General features: G+C 47.5%; 1 protein-coding gene across 1 annotated transcript; it reads left to right on the top strand.

The window, feature by feature from the left end:
- The first annotated feature begins 5,921 nt into the window (after window positions 1–5,921).
- On the top strand, window positions 5,922–9,744 carry LOC123180196 (tetraspanin-3). The gene is made up of 2 exons (XM_044592166.1): window positions 5,922–6,702; window positions 9,018–9,744. The coding sequence occupies exons 1-2, from the start codon at window positions 6,169–6,171 to the stop codon at window positions 9,441–9,443; spliced, it is 960 nt and encodes a 319-aa protein (XP_044448101.1). The 5' UTR covers window positions 5,922–6,168; the 3' UTR covers window positions 9,444–9,744.
- The last annotated feature ends 420 nt before the right edge of the window (window positions 9,745–10,164 follow it).

Genomic DNA, 10,164 nt, shown 5'->3' on the forward strand with positions numbered 1-10,164 from the left:
GCCAATATGAGCGTCCAGGTTCCGCTATTGGTTATTGACCGGAGACGTGTCTCGGTCATGTCTACATAGTTCTCGAACCCGTAGGGTCCGCACGCTTAAAGTTTCGATGACAGTTATATTATGAGTTTATATGTTTTGATGTACCGAACGTAGTTCGGAGTCCCTGATGTGATCACGGACATGACGAGGAGTCTCGAAATGGTCGAGACATGAAGATTGATATATTGGACGACTATATTCCGACACCGGAATGGTTCCGGGGGTTATCGAATATATCGGAGTACCGGGAGGTTACCGGAACCCCCCCCCCCCCGGGGGGGTTTAATGGGCCTACATGGGCCTTAGTGGAGAAGAGGAGAGGCAGCTAGGGCAGGCCGCGCGCCCCCTCCCCCTCTAGTCCGAATTGGACAAGGAGGGGGGGCGGCGCCCCCCCTTTCCTTCCTCTCTCTCCTCTTTCCCCCTTCTCCTAATCCAACAAGGAAGGGAGGGAGTCCTACTCCCGGTGGGAGTAGGACTCCTCCTGGCGCGCCCCTCTCCTGGCCGGCCGCCTCTCCCCCCCTTGCTCCTTTATATACGGGGGCAGGGGGCACCCCAAAGACACAACAATTGATCATTGATCTTTTAGCCGTGTGCGGTGCCCCCCTCCACCATAGTCCACCTCGATAATATCGTAGCGGTGCTTAGGCGAAGCCCTGCGTCGGTAGAACATCATCATCGTCACCACGCCATCGTGCTGACGAAACTCTCCCTCAACACTCGGCTGGATCGGAGTTCGAGGGACATCATCGGGCTGAACGTGTGCTGAACTTGGAGGTGCCGTGCGTTCGGTACTTGATCGGTCGGATCGTGAAGACGTACGACTACATCAACCGCGTTATGCTAACGCTTCCGCTTTCGGTCTACGAGGGTACGTGGACATACTCCCCCCTCTCGTTGCTATGCATCACCATGATCTTGCGTGTGCGTAGGGAAATTTTTGAAATTACTACGTTCCCCAACATGGACAAGACCCCAAGGTCGGCGCCAAGCAAAAGGCATCTACCTTTTGGCGACGTACCATGAACGCCAAGTAAAAGGAGTACCATGAACGCAATAAGTTGGTGACGTACCAAATGGAGAGCAAGCGCGGGCGGGTGTCTCTCTGAAAGCGATGGAGGGTGATACAACAAGAGTGCAACAAATTTTGTGCAACCCTTGAGAGCATCCAAGCACGCCTCAGCCTCAAAGATATGGTATACGTGCGCCCTCTTCGTATCCGTCTCCGTTGTGTTTGCATGTCCATTTGTCCATATGCTTGCATGCTATTAATTTGTAGGCATTCCAAGCTTTGGAGGCATTTAAGGCCCGACATGATGGCAAGTCCTTCAACCTCACCCATTGTTGGATGATCATCAACGGGGAGGAGAAGTTCAAGGTGCAATATGCCGCCGGCAAGGCGGAGGGGGGGGGGGAAGGAAGCCGACGTGGAGCATGGAGAGGGTGAGAAGTCACGGCCGCGGGGGAAGACCAACTCGAAGAAGGAGGACAAGTGCGATGCGGCGTCGATTGCCTTGCATGCCACTTTGGAGGGCATGATGAGCAAGAAGGACACAAGGGACGTGAAGCGCCGGCAAGACAAGGAAGAGCAAATGAATGCCTTCATGGAGACCCAAAGGAGGAGGCTTGAGCTCGAAGCGGAGAAGCAAGCCAAGATGCTCGAGATGGAGGCGGAGAAGCAAGCGAAGATGCTCGAGATTGAGGCCGCCAATGCCAAGACCAAGGCAAAAGAAGTGGCGCTCGCTAGCATGATGACGGGGGTGGAGATCATGAAGGTGGACTTGAGCATGACGTCGCCGAGGAAGAAGCCATGGTTCGAGAAAATGCAGGCTGACATGCTCAAGTTCGATGACGAGTGATCTATGGCGGAGAGCGCCATCCTTTTTTGTATGTCGGTAAGTGTGCTGGCATGACCACAGCCGAGATGACGTGGTTCAACTTCCGCCACTTTTTATGTGCTGGCATGTGTGCCGGCCGCTGAGAAGTGCACCAGCATGAACTGTGCGGTGGTTTTTTAGGCTGGCATGTATGCCGGCCGCAGGTATGGCGCTGACATGAACTCTGGGCAATGGCATGACCACTGACATGATCTATGACCGTGGGTTTTAAAAATTGTGTGCGGACATGAAATAGGTCGGGCGTGTTGGGCGCACGGCCGGCCCAAATGCAAAACGGGGCGGCCGACCTAAACGGACGAAAAAAGGACAAAGCGCGTGTCCGTTTGGGTCGGTGCATTGGAGTTGCTCTTATGTCCACTCAACCTCACAAGTCATTCTAAAAAGATAAAATAAAATTGACAAGTTAGGTAACTGTTCTTCTTGCCATTGGCTCATGGTTTTGGAGCTCTAATCTCAAACTTTTCTGACCAACTTGTTAAGCTAGTACCCTACGTCTTCATTTTCGAACCTAAGAGAGCGGCAAAATAAAAATCAGACTTGTTAAACTAGCACTCTTGGTCTTCGTTTTCGAACTCAAGAGAGCGCCAGAATAAATCAAATCCGCATGGCGAGCCAGTGCACATGATCTAATCTACCTCATCATTTCCAGGTAAACCAACGGAGCAATCCAGGCTGCATCGTTTCCTGCCAATCAACGGGTCATGGGATGCACATGCATGCGCCTATTCCGGGCATCCTTCGGGCATGTGGAGTCCAAATTAGTTCAGATGCAATGGAAGGAAACTGGCATTCACTCCACGGGAATGAGAGAGGAATCCCAGTCTCAGGCTCTCAGCGGGTGGAGTGGATTCGTTTTGGAAACGAAATCTGGGAGCAAGCTGCAGCAGGCGCTCGCCATCAGCTGCACGTTATCTCCAATTTAGCATGTAGTATCCGTTTTTCTGGTAAGAGTAGTCTGCCAGGGTGCCTCCACCAGTTTCGCAGCTGAGATGGTGCACAATGTTGCTGGATTTGTTCCACCTGGTATTTACGGCTGAACAATTCCTGTCTGCATAATAAAAAGAATGCATGCAACGTTTTCTAGGGCTTCTATTTTCAGATGATCAGAAAACAAATAAATTAGTTTCAATCAAAGATCATCTTTCTCACCACCGTCGAGGTCGACCTTCCTGCTCCCCCGCTACCCCTGCCTCGTCGCCCAGGAAATCTTCGCCATTCCTGAAGAAATACATTTTGAGAGTGTTTATTTCCACGCGACTCGAAAAAAAAATCCAGGTTCAATCAACGTCATCTCACCTCCCGTTTGTCGTCGAAGACTCGAACGCAGCTTCAATGACTTTACGAAGCCAAGTCTCACCGTAACTCAGCCCCCATTATCAACCGTCCGTTAAAGATCCAGCGTTCCAGATTGACCTATTTTCCATACTGAAAATTTAAGTGTTCAGAAAAAATTGAAAAAAATTCAATAAATCATAAATGTTTCATTTTGTATTCTGGGAAAGTTTCAACCCATTTGGATGTATGGTTTGTGATTAAATAGTTTTTTGAGCTCAAATAAATAAATAATGTGTATTCGCAAACTATACATCCAAATGGATCGAAATTTTCACAGAATACTAAAGAAGCATTTATGATTTATTGGAATTTTAAAAAAAAATCTGAACACTTTAAAAAAATTCATTAGAAATATGGATCAATCTGGTCCGTCGGATCTTGAATGGATGGCTGATAGAAGGGGCTAAGTTACGGTGAGACTTAGCTTTATGAAGTCACAGAAGCTGTGTCCTGAAGACTCGAGGTTGTCTTGCCTGCTCCCCGGCTACTCTGCCTTGCCGCCCAGTGCATCCTGTGCCCACCCCAATCCCCCTCCCCTGCGCCCGCACACGACAACTGAATTCAGCTGATTGAAATATAACCAACATAATATTTTGTAAACATCGGTGCCTCCCTTGGGACCAGTTGATTAGGTGGGCTTGGGTGCATACCAGGAACTGAATCTGAGCTTTGATTTGAAAACCGGTGATTTCCACCGTTTCGGGAAACATTTTTTTCGTCAGCATCTTTTAAATAACGAGCCTCCTAGTCGACTTTCATTGTAGAAACCGCCATCAGATTGTTATGTAACCGACGTGTCTTCCTCATCCCGTCATTATCAGCAATCGAGGTTCTTCTGGACACGCCCGAAACTTGTAGCATTTCGCCATCAGTTGCACGGAGGCAGTAAAAGACATATTTTAGAGTGTAGATTCACTTATTTTGCTCCATATGTAGTCCATATTGGAATCACTAAAAAGACTTACATTTAGGAACGGAGGGAGTAAAAGAAATGCATGCAACATTTTCGAGGGCTTCTATTTTCAGGTGATCAGAAAATGAATAAATTAGTTTCAATCAAAGATCATCTCACCACATGTTGCCGTCAAGGTCGACCTTGCTGCTGCCCCTCTACCTCTGCCTTGTCGCCCAGGATATTTTTGCCATTCTTGAAGAAATACAATTTGAGATTTTTTTTCAGCCGACTTGAAAAAAAAATCCAGTTTCAATCAACGTCATCTCAGCGCCTGTTTGCCGTCGAGGACTTGAGGCCGTCCTGTCGGCTTCTCGGCTGGTCTGCCTCGCCGCCCAAGGCATCCTTTGCCCACCCCCAACCCACCCCCTCCCTCGCGCCCGCACACGACAATTGAATTCAGCTGATTGAAATATAACCAACATAATATTTTATAAACATCGGTGTTTCCCTTGGGACCAGTTTGTCAGGTGGGCTAGGGCGCATACCGGGAACCGAACCTAAACTTCGATTCTGATAAGCGGTGATTTCCACCATTTCGGAAAACATTTTGTCGCGTTAGATTGTTTTTTTCTTTGAAACAACGAGCCTCCTCATAAATTTTCATTATGGAAACTGCCATAAGATTGTTGTGTAACCGACGTGCCTTCCTCATCCCGTCCTTATCAACCATTGGGGTTCTTCTCGACACGCCCGAAACTTGTAGCATTTCGCCACGGGAAGTCGACAGATTTTGTCACCAATTTTCAAACACAAGATGATGCCCGGGGGAGCAATCATAGAGGCGTGCAACCACCATACCGCTGAATGGGAAAAACCGCACCCAGCTGATTTGAAAAATAATCAACATGATATTTTGAAAATATCCGTGTTTCCCCTGCGACCAGAGTTGGCCAGGTTGGCCAGGACGCATACTGGGAACCGAATCTGAACTTCGATATATGATAACCGATAATTTTCACCGTTTCCAAAAACATTTTTTGTTAGATTGTTATGTCTTTTTTTATATAAAAAAACCTCCTCGCCGTTTCATTATGGAAACCGCCATCAGATTGTTGTGTAACCGGTTCTGAGCTCCGATTTTGACATCCAATGATGTCCACCGTTTAAAAAAAACTTTTTTTGTCAAATTGTTGTGTAACCGACATGTCTTCCTCATCATGTCCTTATCAGCAACCGGGTTCTTCTCGACACGCCCGAAACTTGTAGCATTTCGCCACTGGAAAAATCAACAAATTTTGCCACCAATTTTCAAACACAAGATGATGCCCGGGGGAGCAATCATAGAGGCGTGCAACCACCACACTGCTGAAAGGAAAAAAACCCACACCAAACCTAGCTCTTCCAAATTAATACCCTCCGTTCCTAAATATTTGTCTTTCTAGATATTTCAACAAATGACTACATACGGAGCAAAATAAGTGAATCTACACTCTAAAATATATCTACATACATCCGTATGTGATAGTCTGTTTGAAATGTCTAGAAAGACAAATATTTAGAAACGGAGGGAGTACTATATAGTTGCCCGATAGTAACACTCTCAAAGTCTCAAATCATCATGTGGTCATGCTTCCCTTTGGCCCAAAAATCCCAAAACTGATCAGTGGATTGCTACTACGTAGACGTAGACAGTAGACCCGAAGCCGTATATACGGACGAAAGCAACCGCCCAAATACTACTACGGATAATATGGACACCGCCGCGTACACGTGACCCACACTCTGCTTCCGCTTCTTCTGCTGCCGTTGCTGCTGCTGCCGCTGCCCTTCAGCTCGCTAAAAGCCAGCCCAGTCCCCTCCCCTCTCTCTCCCACGCCCACACCAAACGGCAGCAGAGAGAAGACAAGAAGCAGGGACCTCCGAGGAGCAGAGCGGAGCCAAGAAAGCAGCTCGGGAGGGAGGGGAGGGAGTCGTCGTCGGAGGAGGAGGAGGAAGAGCAAGAAGATGCACGGCGGCGGGTCGAAGATGCTGGGGGTGGTGAACTTCATCACCTTCCTGGCGTCGATCCCGGTGCTGGGGGGCGGCATCTGGCTGGCGTCCCGGGCCAACTCCACCGACTGCATCCGCTTTCTGCAGTGGCCCATCATCATCATCGGCCTCGCCGTCATGGTCGTCTCCCTCATGGGCTTCGCCGGCGCCTGCTACCGCCAGACCTGGCTGCTCCGCATCTACCTCTTCGCCATGTTCTTCATCGTCGTCGCGCTGCTCTTCTTCATCGTCTTCGCCTTCGCCGTCACCGACCGCGGGGAGGGCCAGGTGGTCATGAACCGCCGCTTCCTCGAGTACCAGCTCTCCGACTACAACGGATGGCTCCGCAACCGCGTCGCCGACCCGGAGTACTGGGCCACCATCAGCGCATGCCTCCGCGACGGCCGCGCATGCGCCTCCATGCGCCGCCCCGCCCGCGACCACAACACCGGCATGCTCGTCACCGAGCCCCCCGTCATGTTCTACGGCCGCAACCTCTCCCCGATTCAGGTCCGCCGGCCCCCTCCCCTTCTCCCCTGCTCCCAAGATTCACTTCCTTCTTGCCTCGCACAATATTTCCATGCGATTCTATTGGCAATCCCCCAGTGCCAATCAGGAAATTTGGGGATTTTTCCTGCTACAGATGTTCTTTCTTTTTGTGTGGGGGGATTTTAATGCACACTCTACTTAGGAGGATAAGCTATATCCTAGTACTAATCTGCTCTGCTTATTTCTGCAATTTGCTTTGAGTTCTGCTGGAATTATTGATTCAGTTTGAGTTTTCTCACACTGTTTAGGGAGGATATTCCAGTTTACTGCTACTTGGTAGTACCATGTGGATCTCGAGAGGAACCTTGCTTGCCCCCTTTACCATCAGCCCCCCTTTTGCTTAGCAAGTCATGCCCGACCTTTGAGAAAAATTGTTAATCCTGCAACCTTTTTGCTTCTCCCTGATTTGGGGCAAAAACCAGCTAGGAGAGAAAAACAACTAATTAGCAGCCTCCCATCCAGCACCTTTCTCCAAAAGCAGTCTTTTTAAGCTTTAATTGGTTCGTCCATGGAATTGCTTGACAACACAGAAAAAGGATCTTCGCCGCGGTTATGCGATTATTCGATGCGTGCCCGTAAGTAGAGACACTTTGTGGGGGTGATTTGGGGCTCCAGATCATCAAGGATTGTTACCATCAGGCACTATGTTTTGGAAAAGAAAGTGTTTAAAGGATGTTTTCTTTGGCTGATGTGAACAACTAACACAAAGTTTGTTCTTTCTGCATGGAGCAATCTCAGATTCTACTAGTGCCTTAAGCACTAAGGATTGACTGAATGGTCAATTTGATTCCTGGTCTATGTCAGTTGCCTTCCCTCTCCAGTCCAGGGACTACTATGAGTTGACACTATCGCGTCGCGGTGGTAATAAGTAGAATCTCCCTGTGTGTGGTGATGCTGAGGATAAGGTCATTTTCCTGGCTTTTTCGGATGCCAAACCGGCATGGAGGACCAGGATATTTGTATGATTGAGGGATCAGGACGACACCATGGTGTGATGAGGACAGCCAAAAGCCAGAGATGCCCGGTGCCACATTTCATTTCAGAGTTGGAACTGGACCATGGAAGCCTTGCATAGTTAGCTGCCTTGCTTCTTGTCCTGGTGTTCTCTGTGCTGTCTTCTCCATACCTGCCAGGCTGCTTGTTCTTTTCCTCTGCTATAATCTTCCAGAGCCAATGCAATGGTTTGGAAAAAAAAAAACACCACTGCCCCTGTGATTCTTTTTTCCCCTAGGGTCCATATGCTAGTGCATTATGGGCTGCATCTCTGTATTCTAATGCAGATTAGCTGTTGCCCATGTCTGCATACATCTGATTCTATGGAGAAGTAATTATTGAATTATTGAGTCAAGTTGTGTGCAGTTTAATGCACATGGGCACACATAATTTGTAGTAGGCGGGTACCGTGCCCATGAAAGCATACGTTGGGGTGGTGGGTTCATCGTTTTTCAATACCAGGTTGGATATGGCTTTGTTTTCTCCGGTGCACGCACATATAGGCATAGGCATGTTATGGAGCATCTCATATGTTTGGTTTTAAATTGAGCTGGTGTGGACAATTTCGTGTTTGGTAATAGGATATCAAGATCAACACTATTCAATATGTGTTTGTAGCTGGTATATGTTTGTCTTCATTGGAGGTCTAGGTGGTGACAAATAGATAAATATGATCTCCATACTGATCCACCTTGTGTACGAGCCTCATTGGGAACTATACTTAGTTTACTGCTGTGGTAGTTGTGTTCATGGTGGGTGTACAAATTATGCTTGCAGATATATTATTTTCTATGCAATTATTGTCTGTAACATTTCAATTATTTGACTGTACATTGCAGCATCGAGCTAACAATAATACACCATTGTAGTTGGAACTCCTATTACATTAATGTACATGCAGTATGAATGAACTTCAGTCCAGAGAGTTGAGTATTTCAGGTTAATGAATGATATGTCCACAGGCTCACCAACAAACGATATAGTTAAGTTTCATCTTGGTCAGTTAATTGGGATCTCAAAACTTCAGCCCAAGCTGATGACCTGTAATATTGCACCTACCCAACTTAACAACTACAACAGTTCACACAAAAATGCATTTTGTTGCAATATCCTTTTCTGTACTGTCCATAAAGTTTAAGCTGTACAACTCATTTTGGGTCTACAGAAATGAAGTTTTTTTTATTTTATTTTGTATCTACATAAGTGAATTTCTCAGTATGCTGTTCAGATTACTTGTGTGATTCCTCGGGATACTAACACCATTCTGCAACTGCCAATCACAGTCCGGATGCTGCAAGCCACCGACATCGTGCGCCTTCACCTACAACAACGAGACGTACTGGAGCGCAAACCCCGGCGTCCCCACCGTGGTGACCGACCCCGACTGCCTCAAATGGAGCAACGACCAGCAGACGCTATGCTTCCAGTGCGACTCGTGCAAGGCCGGCGTCCTGGCCGGCATCAAGAAGAGCTGGCGCAAGGTGGCCATCATCAACATCGTCGTGCTCATCATCCTCATCATCGTCTACGTCGCCGGCTGCGCCGCGTTCCGCAACGCCAAGAGGGACGACAACGACGAGTCGTACGGCATGGCCAGGATGACCAAGTCCCGGCCGAGCAGGTTCCAGTTCCAGGCTTGCGAGCGGCGAAAACCGGTAGCTCGCTCTTTGCGTGTACAAAAGGCCACTCACTGTGGGTGGTGGTGTTAAGACTTTGCCCTGAACTATATTTCTTACTGAACCGTGTGGATGATGGTCGCTGTAGTTGGGTGGTGTGAAAGGGAAGATGTTCATGGGATCGAATGTTTAGTGTGGTGCTTAGGGTAGGTCTATTCTGTATTTGGTGGTACAAGATGAGGTCTGCAAGGAACAGAAGGGGCTGTCTCATTTTAGGAATGTATTATTCTGCACTTGGTGATTTTGATCTGTCATCTTCCTTAGTACTAGTTCATGCTATTATTATGATTGCCATCAATCTCAATATATCATGTTTTTGTTTAGACAGACTCAATATATCATCTGCAGTATAGGGGTTCGCTGCTATGCTAAATATTGGAGCTTGTAGTAAGATGTGTAACAAGATCAAGATCCGCCTTTTAGTTCGTCTGATCACATTGCTTTCTTTTTTTAATTTGACCACATTGCTAGAAGTCTCTATCCAGGCCCACTTTTTAGCCCATTTTGCTTTGGGAGAATATCACACCAAATTTTGATAGAAACCGGTGAAAACCATGCTGAAACGGTGTTTTTAAGTTTCAAAGAAATCATAAGAAAAATACAGAATGTCAAGAGTGATGTTCTATTTACATGTGAAATTTCCAAGTTCAAACAAAACACCATTTATGAGCACTAGTTTTGTTTTCCTTGTAAATGTCTCAAGTTAGTTTTTTTTAAAGGAGGACAAACCCTGGCCTCTGCATCAAAAGGATGC

Source organism: Triticum aestivum, chromosome 1D, assembly GCF_018294505.1.
Source record: "Triticum aestivum cultivar Chinese Spring chromosome 1D, IWGSC CS RefSeq v2.1, whole genome shotgun sequence".
Classification (NCBI taxonomy): Eukaryota; Viridiplantae; Streptophyta; class Magnoliopsida; order Poales; family Poaceae; genus Triticum; species Triticum aestivum.

Bases quoted from the DNA above. Each gene is read 5' to 3' on its own strand.
- LOC123180196 (XM_044592166.1), top strand. From the start codon at position 6,169: ATGCACGGCGGCGGGTCGAAGATGCTGGGGGTGGTGAACTTCATCACC. The intron at 6,703-9,017 runs GTCCGCCGGCCC...TGCCAATCACAG, and splicing joins GCAACCTCTCCCCGATTCAG to TCCGGATGCTGCAAGCCACC.